This window comes from Ascaphus truei, unplaced genomic scaffold (assembly GCF_040206685.1).
Source record: "Ascaphus truei isolate aAscTru1 unplaced genomic scaffold, aAscTru1.hap1 HAP1_SCAFFOLD_391, whole genome shotgun sequence".
Taxonomy (NCBI): Eukaryota; Metazoa; Chordata; class Amphibia; order Anura; family Ascaphidae; genus Ascaphus; species Ascaphus truei.
The window spans coordinates 180,875-200,408 of NW_027456721.1; the positions used below are offsets into that span (position 1 = coordinate 180,875).

General features: G+C 55.1%; 1 protein-coding gene across 1 annotated transcript in view; it reads left to right on the forward strand.

Moving 5' to 3' along the window:
• The window catches only part of RFT1 (RFT1 glycolipid translocator homolog), a 29,333-nt gene extending 11,726 nt beyond the window's left edge, over window positions 1-17,607 (forward strand). The window contains exons 2-13 of the mRNA XM_075583832.1: window positions 3,381-3,466; window positions 4,283-4,399; window positions 5,764-5,953; window positions 6,480-6,581; window positions 7,985-8,119; window positions 9,605-9,683; window positions 9,902-9,952; window positions 10,497-10,627; window positions 11,532-11,676; window positions 12,109-12,214; window positions 13,138-13,387; window positions 14,365-17,607. Coding sequence (XP_075439947.1) covers window positions 3,381-3,466; window positions 4,283-4,399; window positions 5,764-5,953; window positions 6,480-6,581; window positions 7,985-8,119; window positions 9,605-9,683; window positions 9,902-9,952; window positions 10,497-10,627; window positions 11,532-11,676; window positions 12,109-12,214; window positions 13,138-13,387; window positions 14,365-14,529 — 1,557 coding nt within the window. The 3' untranslated portion in view covers window positions 14,530-17,607. The remainder of the gene's footprint in view (window positions 1-3,380; window positions 3,467-4,282; window positions 4,400-5,763; window positions 5,954-6,479; window positions 6,582-7,984; window positions 8,120-9,604; window positions 9,684-9,901; window positions 9,953-10,496; window positions 10,628-11,531; window positions 11,677-12,108; window positions 12,215-13,137; window positions 13,388-14,364) is intronic.
• The last annotated feature ends 1,927 nt before the right edge of the window (window positions 17,608-19,534 follow it).

Here is a 19,534-nt window from a genome sequence, read left to right on the forward strand (position 1 = left end):
CACACCTCATGAGCCCCCTCTATTTCCCACCCTCTCTCCCCATGTATTTCTCTCCCCTCCATCTCACTCACTCTCTGCCCTCCCACCTCACATGTACAGCTCAATCCCGTTATAACGCGATCCGTTACAACGCAAATCCGCTTATAACGCGATGCAGGCGTGGCTCCCAATTTTCGTATTTATGAATACTTTACAACACGATTATTAGCATCTTAAATACTTTATGGTACAATGCATACAATTGTACATTATTTCTAACGCGATCCGCTTATAGCGCGATGGGATTCTTTGGACCCCAAGCACAGCGTTATAAAGGCGTTGCGCTGTATTTCTCCACTGCGTCTCACTCTTACTCCCTCCCCCCCTCTCTCCTCTCACTCGCCCCTACCTTCCGTCAATTACCCCACTCCACTCAATCCCCCCCACAAAATACATACCAAAAAAAACACCTCCCTAAATACATAAAACCCCACCCGCAATACATAAAAAGGCCCCCCGCCTATGCATATTAAAAAGGCCCCCGCCAATGCATATTAAAAAGGCCCCCGCCAATGCAAATTAAAAAGGCCCCCGCCGCCCCAATACATATTTTTTTTTTAAATCGGGCAACACAGTTAAAATCATCATCTTCATATCTCCCCCAGCACCCCTCATCATCCTCATATACCCACCCCCTGCATCACATCACTCCCTTCCTGCATCTCACCCCCCACCCCCACATGCCTACCACAGGCAGCGGCGGGCAGGAGGCAGCAGAGGGCATGATGTGGCGGTGGGTCAGAGCACGCATGACTGGCACCGGAAGTGCCGCAGTCCTGTAACCGGCCTTTGGGGAGAGCCGGGGGGAGAGCCAGGAAAGCCGTTGTGGGCCGCACAGTGAGTGCGGGAGGCTAGGCGGGACCCCTGGGACTGCGGGAGGCTGGGCGGGACCCCTGGGACTGCGGGAGGCTGGGCGGGACCCCTGGGACTGCGGGAGGCTGGGCGGGACCCCTGGGACTGCGGGAGGCTGGGCGGGACCCCTGGGACTGCGGGAGGCTGGGCGGGACCCCTGGGACTGCGGGAGGCTGGGCGGGACCCCTGGGACTGCGGGAGGCTGGGCAGAGCCCCTGGGACTGCGGGAGGCTGGGCGGGACCCCTGGGACGGCGGGAGGCTAGGCGGGACCCCTGGGACTGCGGGAGGCTAGGCGGGACCCCTGGGACGGCGGGAGGCTAGGCGGGACCCCTGGGATTGCGGGAGGCTGGGCGGGGGACCCCTGGGACTGCGGGAGGCTGGGCGGGACCCCTGGGACGGCAGGAGGCTGGGTGGGACCCCTGGGACTGCGGGAGGCTAGGCGGGACCCCTGGGACTGCGGGAGGCTGGGCGGGACCCCTGGGACGGCGGGAGGTTGGGCGGGACCCCTGGGACGGCGGGAGGCTGGGCGGGACCCCTGGGACTGTGGGAGGCTAGGCGGGACCCCTGGGACTGCGGGAGGCTGGGCGGGACCCCTGGGACTGCGGGAGGCTGGGCGGGACGGCGGGAGGCTGGGTGGGACCCCTGGGACGGCGGGAGGCTAGGCGGGACCCCTGGGACTGCGGGAGGCTGGGCGGGACCCCTGGGACTGCGGGAGGCTGGGCGGGACCCCTGGGACTGTGGGAGGCTGGGCGGGACCCCTGGGACTGTGGGAGGCTGGGCGGGACCCCTGGGACTGTGGGAGGCTGGGCGGGACCCCTGGGACGGCGGGAGGCTAGGCGGGACCCCTGGGACTGCGGGAGGCTGGGCGGGACCCCTGGGATTGCGGGAGGCTGGGCGGGACCCCTGGGACTGCGGGAGGCTGGGCGGGACCCCTGGGACTGCGGGAGGCTGGGCGGGACCCCTGGGACTGCGGGAGGCTAGGCGGGACCCCTGGGACTGCGGGAGGCTAGGCGGGACCCCTGGGACGGCGGGAGGCTAGGCGGGACCCCTGGGACTGCGGGAGGCTGGGCGGGACCCCTGGGACTGTGGGAGGCTGGGCGGGACCCCTGGGACGGCAGGAGGCTAGGCGGAACCCCTGGGACTGCGGGAGGCTGGGTGGGATGGCGGGAGGCTAGGCGGGACCCCTGGGACGGCGGGAGGCTGGGTGGGACCCCTGGGACTGCGGGAGGCTGGGCGGAACCCCTAGGACTGCAGGAGGCTAGGCGGAACCCCTGGGACTGCGGGAGGCTGGGTGGGACCCCTGGGACGGCGGGAGGCTGGGCGGGACCCCTGGGACGGCGGGAGGCTGGGTGGGACCCCTGGGACTGCGGGAGGCGGGGCGGGACCCCTGGGACTGCGGGAGGCTGGGCGGGACCCCTGGGACTGCGGGAGGCTAGGCGGGACCCCTGGGACTGCGGGAGGCTAGGCGGGACCCCTGGGACGGCGGGAGGCTAGGCGGGACCCCTGGGACTGCGGGAGGCTAGGTGGGACCCCTGGGACGGCGGGAGGCTGGGTGGGACCCCTGGGACTGCGGGAGGCTGGGCGGGACCCCTGGGACTGCGGGAGGCTGGGCGGGACCCCTGGGACTGTGGGAGGCTGGGCGGGACCCCTGGGACGGCTCCACAGAGCCCTGGTTGGGAATCGCTGCTGTAACCTGTGCAGGGGAGCAGGTTCTAGAGCAGATAAAGCAGGGGAAGAGAGGTGGGATATAACGTCCTGGGAGAGAAGGTGGGCGGGTGTCAGATATAAGTGTGTAAATATTTTCTGTATACAGTGTAAATAAGATGCAAAATTGCATATTTTAACTTAAATTTGTTGCTTTTGTATTGATATGTTTGTAAATCCTTCTTTTTTTTTTTTTTTTAATATGATAAAAAATACCCTGCATTACATATAATCCCAGGACTGCCTGAGCCTGTCCCTGATACTCTGCAGCCAGGAGGTCACTCTGCATTACATATAATCCCAGGACTGCCTGAGCCTGTCCCTGATACTCTGCAGCCAGGAGGTCACCCTGCATTACATATAATCCCAGGACTGCCTGAGCCTGTCCCTGATACCCTGCAGTCAGGAGGTCACCCTGCATTACATATAATCCCAGGACTGCCTGAGCCTGTCCCTGATACTCTGCAGTCAGGAGGTCACCCTGCATTACATATAATCCCAGGACTGCCTGAGCCTGTCCCTGATACTCTGCAGCCAGGAGGTCACTCTGCATTACATATAATCCCAGGACTGCCTGAGCCTGTCCCTGATACTCTGCAGCCAGGAGGTCACCCTGCATTACATATAATCCCAGGACTGCCTGAGCCTGTCCCTGATACCCTGCAGTCAGGAGGTCACCCTGCATTACATATAATCCCAGGACTGCCTGAGCCTGTCCCTGATACTCTGCAGCCACCCTGAGTTACTGTGCTAAATCTCTATATTTGACGTGTTGATATTGCAGGTTCTGTTCCGGGTTCTCACCTTTGGATTAAACGCTTTCACGCTTCGTTACGTCTCCAAGGAAATTATTGGCATCGTTAACGTGAGGTAATATGTGAATGTGTTTTTCTTTGTATGGCCACAATGCAATCATTTATATGGTCTGTTCCATCGCTTAGTAGAGGGCGTTACGTGACTGAGCGCTTTCATTTGATTGTAAAAGCAGTACAGTATATGTTGCTCAGCGGCGGTACCTCCCTTGCACCCGGAGTTGGCGCTGTGACGTTACCAGAGACAGACGAGGATCATTACGTTACAACGTTTCACGTCCACGCACTGGGTGTGTTTAACGCTGCGCTTTCCATAGATTTTTGGAGCCTAATTACTTTCTAACGTTTTCTAACGTGAGGTGCAGAGTTTGTCGCGTGGTTTAAAGGGTTAATTTTGTCTTGCCCGTTTCTTGTTGCAATAAATGCAGCCGTTCGTCGCCGCAATTATCTCAGCTGCCGATCGCTCCGTTCTCCCGTGATCGATCGGCGAAGATTCGGCTTCCCGGGGCTCGCAATATGGCCGCCGATTTCCAAAGCGGAAGCGCCGTGGCTTCCTAAATTCCTGCAACAACAACCCACGTTAGGTTAAAGCAGCAGTCCGGGCGACAATATGTTTGTTTTTAATAGGATTGAAGCAGGGGGTCTCCGGAGCAGAACCACTCATGGCACCTCCGAGGACCCCCTGCTTCCGGAGATACCGCCCTCCGCAGGTGCTGCCGGTACCGGCACAGTTTAAAGGTCCCGCGTCACGTGGGCCAATAGAAGCCGCGACGTCATCCCTTGCGGCTCCCTATCGCCAAGAGCGCCCCCTGCGTGTGGAAGTTGCCCCTCTCCGTGTGGATCAGTGACTTCCGTCTTTCCTGGCGCCCCTTAGGTTGACCCTGCTTTACTCCACGGTGGTGTTCTTGGCCCGAGAAGCGTTTCGCAGAACCTGCCTGAGTCACGGCCCGCGGCAAAACTGGAGGCACACCATCCAGCTCATCTGGTTAACGTAAGTGTACCGGCGCACGTCCCACACCCCGACCCGGCACACTGCGATCTGTCCCGGCCGTTCCATCGCTGTCCAAGCTGCACCCCAGAAATCCTTACTGACCCCAAACTTTTTATGCCAAGTTCTGAATGCTAAAAGAAAAAAAATAGAACAGGAAGTGTCCGTGAGGTCACCTGTGGTACAGGAAGTGTCCGTGAGGTCACCTGTGGTACAGGAAGTGTCCGTGAGGTCACCTGTGGTACAGGAAGTGTCCGTGTGGTCACCTGTGGTACAGGAAGTGTCCGTGAGGTCACCTGTGGTACAGGAAGTGTCCGTGAGGCCACCTGTGGTACAGGAAGTGCCAGGTGCTGTAAATGTGTATATATCTTTATATAGCGCCCACAGCGTACGCAGCGCTGTACAAAAGAGACACACGAGTGCAGGGAATTATAATCCAACAAAGTCAGACAATAGGAAAGGAAATCCCTGCCCCGCAGAGCTTACACTTCAAGTGGTATGTTGGGAGATTTAAAGAGACAGCAGGTGAGGGAATAAGCGCAGTAGATGGCAGTGCCTGGCCTTGATGGTGGGTAAGCGCAGTAGATGGCAGTGCCTGGCCTTGATGGTGGGTAAGCGCAGTAGATGGCAGTGCCTGGCCTTGATGGTGGGTAAGCGCAGTAGATGGCAGTGCCTGGCCTTGATGGTAGGTAACCGCAGTAGATGGCAGTGCCTGGCCTTGATGGTGGGTAGGTGCAGTAGATGGCAGTGCCTGGCCTTGATGGTGGGTAAGCGTAGTAGATGGCAGTGCCTGGCCTTGATGGTGGGTAAGCGCAGTAGATGGCAGTGCCTGGCCTTGATGGTAGGTAACCGCAGTAGATGGCAGTGCCTGGCCTTGATGGTGGGTAGGTGCAGTAGATGGCAGTGCCTGGCCTTGATGGTGGGTAAGCGTAGTAGATTGCAGTGCCTGGCCTTGATGGTGGGTAAGCGCAGTAGATGGCAGTGCTTGGTCACAATGGTTGGTCGGAGCGATTGTGGGCATGGGACAGTAGCCATGACTCCAGGCTATTGAAACGCTTCAGATATGAATATAATGTCACTGAATTTCCATCTCTGCTAAGATGACCGGAAGATACGATGTCACTTAATGATTTAGCAGCAGATATACTTCCAACACTGGAAACACATCGCTGCTAACGAACGGCAGTCTGAAACGAGGACGTCCTATAAAAATCCCACACTTTCAAACACCCCTGCCCCCTCCCCCACTGTCCCAGGCCGAGCCATACATGACATCACAGACTGGGACCGTTCTTCAGCAGAGAGACGCAGAACACTGCACGTGGCAGCAAAACCACAATACAGTACCTGCTGCCTCCTCCTTACAGGGTCCCGCTGGGTATCTGTTGGTCGCTGCTCTTGGGCTGGGTCTGGTTGCGGGTCCTGGAAGTCCCAGACCCAGAGGTGATCCCGCATTACGGTACCGGGGTTTTGGCGTTCGGATTCTCTGCCGTGGTGGAGCTCCTGGCAGAACCTTTCTGGGTGTTGGCCCAATCCCATCTGTTGGTGAGGCTGAAGGTGCGTGTCTCCCCTCACCCTAATAAAGCCGCACGAGTCCTGGGGCTGTCCCACTGAGATACCCCAAACCATCCACTTCATTAAGGGTAGGCACAAGAGCTCACACTCTGGAGGGGTGGAACCTGAGGGCGGGCCTCTCCTCTGGGAGAGGACCCATGGACCAGCCTCCCGGCAGAGGTGGACGAGGGTAATACAGCCAAGGAATTCAAAGCTGCTTGGGCTAAACACAGGTAACAATGTCCCTGTCTCGCGGGCCAATAGGAAGCTGCAAGGGATGACGTCACGGCTTCCTATTGGCCCGCGTAGCGCAAGGGCTTTAAATCCACACAGCCCAGTCGGAGCTGCTACCGGCACCCCCCTACGGAGGTGAGTATCTAGGGAAGCAGGGGGTCCGCGGAGCGGAAATGAAATGCTACTGTCCTTTATTCACCTCTGTCCCCCGATGGACTGGCCCTAAAGTGTAGAAACCGCTCGCTCCGCAGTGCAAAATCTTTCTTTTAAATGCGCCCATCCTTTTTACTTCCAGGTGCTGGCCGAGAGTCTGGCGATGATCTCCCGCTGCTGCGTCACCGTCCTCCTGGTTCTTGTTTATCCCCAGTGGGGTCTCGTCATCTTTTCCGTGGCCCAGGTAAATCTGGCAACAAGAAAATGCACAAACCCCAAGCAAAAGAAAACGCTAAAATACTAATCACTGGGTACATCACAAGAGCTAAAGTATAGTGACAATAATAGCTAATGTGAACCTCTAAACCAGGGGCGGCCAACTCCAGTCCTCAAGGGCCACCAACAGGTCAGGTTTTCAGGATATCCCTGCTTCAGCACGGGCTGAGCCACTGATTGAGCCACCTGTGCTGAAGCAGGGATAACCTGACAACCTGACCTGCTGGTGGCCCTTGAGGACTGGAGTTGGCCGCCCCTGGTCTAAATAATCGTGTATCTAATTATAATAAGCTTTCCCCATGCTGCTGGGTAGGAAACGTTCCACCGCCCTCCACACATGTTTAGAAGCAGCCGAATTTAAGGCCCTGCGTAATAATGCAACTCCTGTTTCAGAGGCTGGGTTTGGAAAGCAGATCCTCGCTTGGAATACCACGGGATGTAGAAATGGAAAACACTCCTGTACATATCAACACGGTCATTCGGAAATGGAAAGGCGCTCCGCAGCACTCAAACTTTCACAGATTGCGAGAGGCTGCGAAACGCGTTGGAGTGGCGGGTAACTGGGAGCGGAGTGTGTGGAAGGCGGAAAGCAGGTAATGATGTCACGCTCCGAGCAGGCTGCTCGCTTACACCCAGATGCCCCCCCGGCATCGCCTCCAGGAAAATGACGCAGCCCCTCCCAATCTGTGACAGCGTGAGCGCAGTGGAGCGCGTTTCCATTTTCTAATGACCGTTTTGATATAATATAATAAAACTAGACCCCTGAAACCGGAGTCTCCGTTATTATCAGGGTGTGTGTAATCGCTGCACTCCCTGAGCGGCGATGTTGTGGTTTTTTTCTTTGAACAAATCTGGCAACCGTGTGTGTTTTTTTTTTTTACTGCCGTAAACTTCCACGGCGGCAAAATTCTCCGGAAGCTTCGAATCGCCGGTCTGGTCATTTTGTGGGTTGTATGTATTAAATCATTTCTAAATACGTGCTGGAGCTAGGGGGAAAAGGACAAATGTTGGTGGATTTGACAGGTTGTTTTTCAAACTGCTGATTTTTGTGGATTTTCAGGCGTTTTTAAGAAGGAAAAAAAAAGGATTCCGCATTTAAAAAAAAAAAAAAAAATAATAATAGTTTTTTCAGTTCTGCAGATTCTCAAGGCCAGAATGTAACGAGAACATATATTTTACGTTCTGAAGAGCATGTTAATGGTGTCAGTGCACTGCATAAGTTACGGCACCTCCGTAGCAGATGCTCGTTCTGTGAGGTCGATGGGAATAAAGTGTATTTTCTGGTGTCTCGTATAAACGATCAGCTCAGTGTCCGGTTCTCTAACTGCACCTGTGTGATATTTCGGGAGGGGGGTCCCTGTCTGTTCCCAGGTCCTGTACACCAGCCTGCTCGCCCTGGCTTACGTGGTTTACTTTGCGGGGTTCCTGGGCTCCCCGGAAGCAGAGACGAAATCCTTCCCTCTCCGCAAGATGACGGAATTCCTTCCCCAATATTCTGCCTCCCAGGTACCGCCAGCCTCGGGGACCCTCGCCCGCTGGGTCTGCTTAATGTGGGTGTGTTTGGGTGCTAGCGCGTTCCTTGCACCCCCCGGAAAACAGCGGGGTTCTGTCAAAGCAAACGCAGACCGCGACGGCAGAGACGAACGCGCGGCCCCCGTGTCTGCCTATTCTCCTATATGCTGTAAAACCTCGGGCCCTATAGGATCATTGGGGCTTTCTGTCAGATGTAGCAGTTAGCATTCTGTCTGCCCCCAGCAGGTAGGAATTCCCTCACTGTATTACCCACTACCACCTCTGATGGGAGGCAGCTCCATGCATCCACCACCTTTTCCCTGAAGAAGGCTATTGTATAAAGATAATACACAAACACCTACACACACACCTACACACACAGGCCTACACATACACACACCTACACACATGCACCTACACGCACACCTGCACACCTACACACACACCTGCACACCTACACGCACACCTGCACACCTACACACACACCTGCACACCTACACGCACACCTGCACACCTACACACACACGTGCACACCTACACGCACACCTGCACACCTACACACACACCTGCACACCTACACACACACCTGCACACCTACACGCACACCTGCACACCTACACACACACCTGCACACCTACACACACACCTGCACACCTACACGCACACCTGCACACCTACACACACACCTGCACACCTACACGCACACCTGCACACCTACACACACACCTGCACACCTACACACACACCTGCACACCTACACGCACACCTGCACACCTACACACACACCTGCACACCTACACACACACCTGCACACCTACACACACACCTGCACACCTACACACACACCTGCACACACACAGGTGAGAGAGAGGGGGGAGACAGGTGAGAGAGAATGGGATGGAGGCTTTAAAGGCACATTAGGAAGCAGGGCCTGAAATTACCACAGTTCTCGCTCTCTCTCACACTCTCTCGGACGCCATTTTGAATCAAGATGACGGACTGAACCTTTCAAAACTAGTGATTTTAACCAAATTCTGTGTGTACAGACGCCACACCAGGTACTTTTAGTGTGTGTGTATGCAGCGAAGGACGGGCTGCGGCTTTACAAGGATGGATCTCTCATCTGTCTGCCCTCGCTCTCACCTGTCTCCCACCCGTCTCACCCCTGCTCTCTCACCTGTTTCCTCCCCCCCTGCGCTCTCATCTGTCTGCCCCAGCTCTCTCACCTGTCTCCCCCCTGCTCTCTCACCTGTTTCCTCCCCCCCCCACGCTCTCATCTGTCTGCCCCAGCTCTCTCACCTGTCTCCCCCCTGCTCTCTCACCTGTTTCCTCCCCCCCCCTCTCTCTCACCTGTTGCCGGTCAAGAGGTTGGGATGGACGGTGCTGTGTCCGGAGTGGCAGCAGCTGAGATATTAATAAAGATCTCCCTGATGCAGGATGTCCATCTTATCTGTAACCCGTTTGGACTCTCCCTGGCAGAACTTCCTAGACTGGACACAGGTTAGACTGGCGTGGAGTCTCTTCAAACAGTCTTTCCTCAAGCAGATCCTGACGGAGGGTGAGTGCCACGCTGGGGCAGCCCTATACCCGGCAGCGCCACGCTGACACCTCACATCACAGAGAGAGAGTCTGTGGCACATGTCAGCCATTTTAAACACCCTGGAAAATAATGTAAAATTATGGGTGGGGGGAATGGGAAAGGGCAAAGAAAAGGTGTGGGGTTTTTATCTGGGATCTTTTAATTTCTGTGACACTGTTTTCCCTCTCATGATACAGGCGAGCGCTACGTCATGACGTTTCTGAACGTGCTCTCCTTTGGGGATCAGGGTAAGTGTTGGGCGATTTATACGGGGCTTGCTTACTGCTTCCCTTTCATGAGTTAAACATACAGCAGTGACGCGCCCCCGGGGGTGCCGGTGCGCTCCGATCCAGCGCAGGGTTTAGGGTTTCCCATTGTGTTATCGTTGTAAAAAGTCCCGATGTTTTTCACATGGATTCTCGGAAAGTCCGCAAGTGAGGGGGAGGGGGGTCCACGTTTCAGTCCCTAGGAACGTGGCGATTAGGGAAGGGATCCCCCTGGCAGGGGTAGAGGAGTTTGGGGAGGGGAAATTTTTGAGGGAGTGATCCTGAATTGTAAAACGGTGATCCCATTGCAGTGTATGGGTGCAGTTACTGTGTGTAAGAGGGTATCTTATTGCAGTGTATAGGGGCAGTTAGTGTGTAAGAGGGTATCTTATTGCTGTGTGTGAGATGGCGATCCTGCCCTTCCACAGAAGTCTATGTGGGAATCTGTTCTCTGTAAGAGGCAGAAAGCTTCAGGGTGTCTGCAAGATGGAGGCCGGCGTCCCATATCGCTCCCTTCTGCCCTCAGGAGTGTACGACATTGTGAATAATTTGGGCTCGCTCGTGGCACGCTTCATCTTCCTGCCCATAGAGGAAAGCTTCTACGTGTTCTTCGCCAAGGTCCTGGAGAGAGGAAAGGATGTCGGGTGTCAAAGAAAGGTAGGCCGGAGCCTGCCACAGGTTTCAGATAGGAGGCGGCCATGTTGGCCATAGTGAAAACACAATGGAGTTTTATAGCGACAGGTAGGCCGGAGCCTGCTTTAATTTTCATAAAAGAAGTGGCCATGTTGGCTGCAGTGGTAACACAACGGCAGAGACCTCAACCACTGAGATTTGGCATGGAAATAAAATGGTGTCCGTAACACCAGCGAACTAACACCACTTATGCTAAGAATCAGTGAGACAGACAGAAAAGAATGTAAAGTTGACCTGTTATTCACCGTGAAAACACAATAGGGATTATTAGTGACCGGCTAGGGATTATTAGTGACCGGCTAGGGATTATTAGTGACCGGCAGGCCAGAGCCTGCTTCAGTGTTCAGTGAAGCGGCGGCCATGATGGCCGCCGTGGAAATGCCATGGAACTTGATTGCGACATATGGTCTGGAGCGATGATCTTTACAAACACCTTCAAAACCATCTTTAAACTTTATTTCCCGTGTACATTCCAGATAACCCGTACACCTATCTGCATTGTCTGGCGGTGATTAGCAGAGATGGACGAAGGTTGAATTTAGCCTGCAAATGTATTGTTGAATTTTTGTTAATATTCGCACCGCCCACGAATATGAGGGCGAGGCACAGAGGATCATATTTTACTAGCGTCTAACATGCTATATACATCCCCTTAAAACCACCTTTTATGCAACCCGAGGAGAGACCTGGGGGATATGCTAATTGAACTCATTTGAATAAAGGTGGGTACGGGGTGATATATAGCACTTGGGACCCTAATAAAATTTACCCATCTCTAGTGTTCAGATATAAAGCGATAAACCCCATCTTTGTTTTCTCCAACTCCACTGCTGTCCAATCACGCGCCTGCGTTTCTGCGTTTTGGCAGGAGGACGTTTCCACTGCGACGGAGGTCCTGGCGTCGCTGCTGAAGCTGGTAACGCTGATCGGCCTGACCATCACGGCATTCGGATACGCTTACTCACAGCTGGCGCTGGATATATACGGCGGGTCCATGCTGAGTGCGGGCTCTGGTACGAGGGAGGAACTTCCCTGCGCGTTTCGCTGCTCCATAGATAACCACTTCCACATCGCTACACGATGAAAATGGCGTTGAGCGCTTTCTTGTTATTCCAGCTCCAGTATTTGGTGCAAAATGGGATGGAGGCTTTAAAGGCGCGTTAGTTCTGTATAGATAGGAAGCAGGGCTCCCCGGGCCTGACATTACCACAGTTCTGTCTCTCACTCTCACACTCTCACTCACTCTCCTTCACTCTCACTCCCTGTCTCTACCGGGCGCCATTTTGAATCAAGATGGCTGACTGAATCTTTCAAAACTGTAGTGATTTTAACCTAATTCACACGCCACGCCAGGTACTTTCAGCGCGTATATATGTCTACGCGGCGTTACAAGGATAAATCCGTTAAACGTATCCTAACGGCGCCATGTTCTGCTGGTTTTGCAGGTCCCAGCCTCCTGCGCTGCTACTGTCTGTACGTCCTCCTGCTCGCCATCAACGGGGTCACCGAGTGCTTCACGTTCGCAACGATGAGCAAGGACCAGGTGGACAGGTGGGTGGGGGCCAGTGGCGCCGACGCGGACCCCCATATAACACTGTATACCCCGGTATAACGCGGAACGGAAGTCGCTGCGCAGCGTCGCTGCAGAATATCCCGAGGAGAGGAGACGACGAGACTTTGCAAACTCCAATATTAGATAACAATCCCCTCTCACTTTCTTTTCGTAACCGCGCTCGATATGGCTGCCGTTCACGCCTCACACCCACTGACCAATAGGAAGCTGCCATGTCAGAGCGTTACTGTGACATATCTCGGGAAACTCCAGTCCTCAACGGCCACCAGCAGGCCAGGTTTTCAGGATATCCCTGCTTCAGCGCAGGTGGCTCAATAAACGACTGCACCACCTGTGCTGAAGCAGGGATATTCTTAAAGCCTGAGCTGTTGGGGGGGGGGGGGGTGTCTTGAGGAATGTCCTACAGGGTAAGTTGTGTCATAAAGGCTCGTTCCCCAGGGGCTACACGCGGCCAATAGGAAGCTGCGATGTCATCCGCTGCGGCTTCCCATTGGCCTTCGTGACACGGGAGATTTAGATCTGCTGTTATATATCTCAGGAGATGGGGGGGGGGGGGGGGGTTCTGCAGCTGCCAGTGACACAGTTCACCCCCTGCTTTAACCTGGGGAGGGGCGCGGGAGAGAAATTGCTACTTTTATGGAGCGAGCATCCCACCCTAACTAACCTCCATTTTGTTTACCGGATTATAACGGGGATTTTCTCCAGTTACCGGTATCGCTTCCTGGTTGTTCAAGGGGATTTAAATGGCCGTCCAATAGGATTCCACAACGACGACGTTGCAGCTTCCTATTGGCCTGTGCTTTGGCGGCCATTTTGTTTCCCCAAAGGGCGATTGAAACCTGGTAAGGATCTGGAGAACCGGGGCGTTCTTTCCCCTGGTGACGTCCCTCTCCTCTCCCAGGTATAACTACGTCATGCTGGGCCTGTCCCTCAGCTTCCTGGCCTTCTCCTACTACATGACCGGCTGGCTGGGCAGCGTGGGCTTCATCCTGGCCAACTGCTTCAGCATGGGCCTGCGCATCGCCCACAGCGTCCTGTACATCAGGAGGTACTACCGGGGGAGCCCGTACCGGCCGCTGACCGGCCTACTGCTGTCCCCCGCCGTCGTCTCCGCGCTCGGCGTCAGCGCGGCAGTGACCGCGTTTTCAGAGGTAAGATGCTGGCGGAATGGGGCATTTAGTCCCGGCTGTTTCGCCGCGGCCAAATGTCCTAGGTCGAGATGCCGGGAGCTTGGGGGCTTGTGCTGGTCCATTTGGGTCTCGGAACGATCACACGCGTGTAACCCTTTTGCTGCCAGGGTTGTAGGCCTCTGGCAGGGAAAGGGTTATGGGCCCCACATACAGGCATACCCCGGTTTAAGGACACTCACTTTAAGTACACTCGCGAGTAAGGACAAATCGCCCAATAGGCAAACGGCAGCTCACGCATGCGCCTGTCAGCACGTCCTGAACAGCAATACCGGCTCCCTACCTGTACCGAAGCTGTGCGCAAGCGGGGAGACTATAGAGCCTGTTACGCATGCGTTATTTACATCAGTTATGCACGTATATGACGATTGCAGTACAGTACATGCATCGATAAAGTGAAGCACTACCTTTTTCCCACTTAAGTACATTTTCGCTTTACATACATGCTCCGGTCCCATTGCGTACGTTAATGCGGGGTGTGCCTGTGTTACATACATGCTCCGGTCCCATTGCGTACGTTAATGCGGGGTGTGCCTGTGTTACATACATGCTCCGGTCCCATTGCGTACGTTAATGCGGGGTATGCCTGTGTTACATACATGCTCCGGTCCCATTGCGTACGTTAATGCGGGTTATGCCTGGACTGAAATTGGCATTGGGGAAAAGCTCCAAAATTCCAGCGGTTAAGCATTTAATGGGCAATTCATCACAAGGTCTCTCCTAACCCCTGTCACCTCCGCAAGGCCAGCGCCACGCGGCACACCGGGACAGCGTTTGTTTTGGGGAAAATATCCGCATTCAATGAAAAATTGAAATATAATTCAAAAATAGTGTGTGGGGGGGGGGATGTCTCCACGCGCCCTCACACCTCTCCACGCCTTCACACACGCGCACTCGCCTCTACGCACACTCCGGTGACACTGTGTCTGTCCATTTCCCAGGTGTCTTTGTGCTGTGACCGGGGCTGGGTCCCCAGGCTGGGTCACGTCGCGGTGGGAGTGGTCTGCCTCTCGGTGACACTGGGCGCTGCCGTCTTCTCGGAGACCAAACTGACCCACTTTATCCGCAGTCAGTTCCTGTCCAGACCCCCCAAGAAGAAGGCGTAACCACCCACGGGGAGACACCTCAGTGGATATCTGCCGGCTGTGTACCGCACCCCTCTCCTGGTTATAAGTGCGCATGCAGGGCGGGATACCCCGATACTGACCCTGCAGAGAAAGGGAATCAAACCAGGAGAGAGCAGAGGCCTCTGGGAGAGAGGGAGAGGAGAGACGGAGAGCAGAGGCCTCTGGGAGAGGGGGAGAGGAGAGGCTTCGGGGGGGCCAGAGAAAGACGTCAGGTGGAAAGCGAGAGGAGGTCATCTGGAAGAGGGGAGATATGAAACCTTGGAGAGGGAAAGAGACATCTTGGAGAGGTGACAAGGACGGGACAATAGGTGTATAGTTTAAAGTGCCAGTCCCTCGTAGGGGCAAAGTGTAGTAATGGCAGTGACGGGGTTAAAGTGTGACAAACCTTACACATACAGCGGCCGTTTTCTTTCACCAGTCACGCACGATGAGCGGGGGGGACGCACTAACATTGGCTACATCTGTATACATATTTTTAATGGTGTTTTAACGTTGCTCTGTAAACCCGGTGAGCTGAGACTTGGGAGCAGGCAGAGGAAATCGCCCCCCTCCCTTCTGTGTGATCTCAATGTGTGTTCAACAAGAGTTTGCGCAGGCAGAGCACCCTATTTCCACTATAGGATCTCTGATAAGGACAGCATGGGGGTTAAGTTAAGGGTAGAGGAAAGTCTTGGTTAATTTCCCCCCCCCCAAAAAAAAACCCAGCCATATCTTTGCTATAATCATGGTTACATTTGTTTAACACTGTGGATGTTCCCTTCTCACAATCTGGGATCGCACCTTTTAAACGTCTTCCTTCCTTTATTATTAGGTCTGATTAATAACAACCTCGAGGGCTTCGTGAGGCGGCGGCCCTAAGGGGTTTGTTAAATAATCTGCAATGGGGGGTCCTGAGCCCGTGCAGGGACTGCGCACTTAGTGAGACCCCTTAGGCCCGGTCCCGGTGGTGATGGCGGCGTGCGCGGTAGCGGTGTGCGCGGCGCACACCAGTCAGTCACCTCGGTAGTGGCAGGCGCCGGTGTGTCCCGTGTAGGCTCACGAGGCGCTGTGGCACGTCAGCCAGCAGGGGATACAACAAGATGGTGTTCCCGTGCGGCGGCGCGGTCACATGGTGCGCTGGGAGCCAATGGGAGTGCAGCAACTGTCAACTTGTATTTCCTGCACATCCCAGAGTACGTGTGAGGTCAGAGCACAGGCAGGGAGGGAAATCGGTGCTATTTATGTACTCCGTGCCCCGGTGTGTTTGTGTGGGGACATGTTATACTACTTATACATTTATACCGAGTACTTGTATGCCGCTTACAACCTCCCGCGCTGCCTCGTCATTTTATAAACATGTATTTCTCCAAAATATTCCGAGAGCCGCAACACCTGCATGGATATTACACCCCCCCCCTTCCCACCGCGTACATATCCTGTACATATGCCTCTCCCGTGTACTGCCCACGCCGGGCTGTGACGTCGGCTCGCGCCGGCATAAGGACAGGAGAGGGGCAGGCAAGCATCTGGGGAGACATCGGGACTGGCGGCAACAAGAGGCCCGACCAGCACCGGCCAGCTCCCCCCCCCCCCTTCCCTGCAGCCACCGCCAGGATAGTGGGGGAGAGAGGCAGCAGCTGGGGGTCGGCCACCTGCAGAGAGCCGCCGGTAGGAGCAGAAAGAGCCGCGTGTGCCTCCGGAGCTGCCGGTAGGAGCGGAAAGAGCCGCGTGTGCCGCCGGAGCCGCCGGTAGGAGCGGAAAGAGCAGCGTGTGCCTCCGGAGCCACCGGTAGGAGCTGGAAGAGCCGCGTGTGCCTCCGGAGCCGCCGGTAGGAGCGGAAAGAGCCGCGTGGGCCTCCGGAGCCGCCGGTTGCCGACCTCAGGCCTGTGCTCTCCCCTACCAGGAATCGGTGAATGCTGCTGGCCTGGTGCACCGATTATTGCGCACAGCCTAGTGACACAATTATTATTGCTCAGATAGACATTCATTTACTGCGCCATACCGCGCTTTTCCTTAGCGATATTCCTACCTGCGGGTTTGCATTTACTGCGCCATACCGCGCTTTTCCTTAGCGATATTCCTACCTGCGGGTTTGCATTTACTGCGCCATACCGCGCCTTTCCTTAGCGATATTCCTACCTGCGGGTTTGCATTTACTGCGCCATACCGCGCCTCTCCTTAGCGATATTCCTACCTGCGGGTTTGCATGTACTGCGCCATACCGCGCCTCTCCTTGGCGATATTCCTACCTGCGGGTTTGCATTTACTGCGCCATACCGCGCCGCTCCTTGGCGATATTCCTACCTGCGGGTTTGCATTTACTGTACTGAAGGGAAGTTTGTACTTCCCTTTTCACCGTTTGTTCAACAGACGGGCCCCGGGCATGCGGAGAGTTCCGTTCTATGGTCCCGCCGCAAAGCGGAACCGGCGATTTTTGGCATCTGTGCATGCGAAGTCCGGCAATTTCCCGTTCTGCGCAACCTCCGTTCTGCGCATGTGCGACCTCAACCCCCCGTTCTGCGCATGCGTGACCTGGGCAGCCCCCGTTCTGCGCATGTGCAGACATGGCGGCCCCCTTCCCAGTACCGCTGTATGAGCGGAACGCTGTAAAGCGGGGCCCTACTGTACCTCGGGTTACTGCGCCCCTTGGGAACGGGCCTGAGGAAGGGGTTATTGCCCCCCTTGTTCCCGTTTCTTTGTTTCCCCCCCTCCTACCTTTTGGTTTTTCCTTTTCTACCCCTCCCTCCCCTGTGTCTCTCCCTCCCCTGTGTCCCTCCCCTCCCAATCCCCTTACACTGGGGGCTACTTATTGGCTTTACATTACCACAGTGATTTTTTAACTTTTTGTTTCCTATTTACATTTACATATTAAATTCATTTGGCTTATTCCCTTTTCATTCCATTTATTTGAGTGCCTCCTGCTGTTATGTATTATTTAAGTTACTAATAAGAAACAGTATAAGTGTAATGGTAATAATGCCAAATATATGTGCGTTCTGTATACCTTTTTGGTCAATCAAAAATGAAACAGCTTTTTTTTTTTTTTTTACAATTTCAATTAAAGCTATTTTCATTTCACCGAACATGTAAGTTTTATGTCATTTCGAAAAATACAATTTTATTTTATGGTTTAGTATTATTTTTATTTTAAGTTCAATGTGGGGGGCACTGTGATCTTTTCAGTGCTTTGGGCCTCTGAAGGTCTTAATCCGGCCCTGCCTGGCGCCAGGGTTTGCCACCTCTCCGGGCAGCCATGTTCCCAGCAGTTGGGGGGGGGATTGCGTCAGGATGTCGGGAGATGCCACCAGGTAAGGGATAATTTCCCCCTCCGGGTTGGCCATCGGTTGGCAGTCCCTGCCTGGCGCTGACAGGAATTCCACAGGCTTCAGCAAAATCTCTGCTCACCGGGAGATGTCAGACCGGGGGGGGGGAAGACCTCTTTATTTCGGCAACTTCTCCTTCCAAGTCCGACCCTCCGGGAAGCGGATAAAGGGTCTCTCTCCCGTGCGTCGTGGCTGGACGTCTCCGAGCCCGTTACCAGCTCGCGCTCGGCAAACGGTTTACACTTGGAGAACGGAAATATTGCCCCCGTATAATGTTAGAAACCGGTCTTCACATATCGCCGCGACAACTGCTCCTCACTGAAGAACGCCACCGCCATTGCCGAGAGCCAAAATCTGTGTCGCCTGGCTGCTGCGGGCACACTGAGTTTGGGGGGGGGGGGGAGCATGCTTTGGGGATCGGGAACCCCTCTGCGTTAATCCGGTGCTGGGGTGTCCGTGCTTTCCGGGGCCCCATCCTCAGCCCGCCGGCATCTCTTCCCTCCCGGTGCAGCAGGGGCCGTGCCGGCCTTTACCCAGTGGCAGAGAGATCCCTCCCAGGCGGCCCTAACATTGGTAATTAGGCCGGACCGGCTCCCACGGCGGCAGGTAAAGCCCCTCGGCACAGGGGAGGAGGGGGGGGGGGGGCTTTTGTTCCCTGCCCCGGGGCCCACGCGTGAGTAGTTGTATGGGGCCATATTGTAAGATCCGCTGTAAAAAAAATAAAAATAAGTGAAAGCGCGGGAGTGGCCGAAGGTCATTCCTCAAGAGCCACCAACAGGCCAGGTTTTCAGGATATCCCTGCTTCAGCACAGCATGTAAACTGCTGAAAGGCAGCTGAAAAGCCCAACCCCCCAGGACCGGAATGAATTAACCCCTTCACTTCTGCAACAGCCTCCTTCCGCTCCCTTAACCCTTCACTGCCCAACAAGCATCTATTTCTGGGCGGGTGGTGGGCAACTCCAGTCCTCAAAGGCCACCAACAGGTCAGGTTTTCATGATATCCTTGCTTCTGCACAGGTGGCGGTCAGTCTAATAACTGAGCCACTGATTGAGCCACCTGTGCTGAAGCAGGAATATCCCTATAATACCTGGCCTGTTGGTGGCCAGTGAGGACTGGAGTTGGCCTCCCATGTTCTTATGCGTGTTTGTGGGAGACACTACTCGCGATGCGTGTTTGTGGGAGACACTACTCGCGATGCGTGTTTGTGGGAGACACTACTCGCGATGCGTGTTTGTGGGAGACACTACTCGCGATGCGTGTTTGTGGGAGACACTACTCGCGATGCGTGTTTGTGGGAGACACTACTCGCGATGCGTGTTTGTGGGAGACACTACTCGCGATGCGTGTTTGTGGGAGACACTACTCGCGATGCGTGTTTGTGGGAGACACTACTCGCGATGCGTGTTTGTGGGAGACACTACTCGCGATGCGTGTTTGTGGGAGACACTACTCGCGATGCGTGTTTGTGGGAGACACTACTCGCGATGCGTGTTTGTGGGAGACACTACTCGCGATGCGTGTTTGTGGGAGACACTACTCGCGATGCGTGTTTGTGGGAGACACTACTCGCGATGCGTGTTTGTGGGAGACACTACTCGCGATGCGTGTTTGTGGGAGACACTACTTGCGTGCCAAACAATCACCTCGCGCTCTTGAACTTTGGCGTCTCCTGTATTTTTGC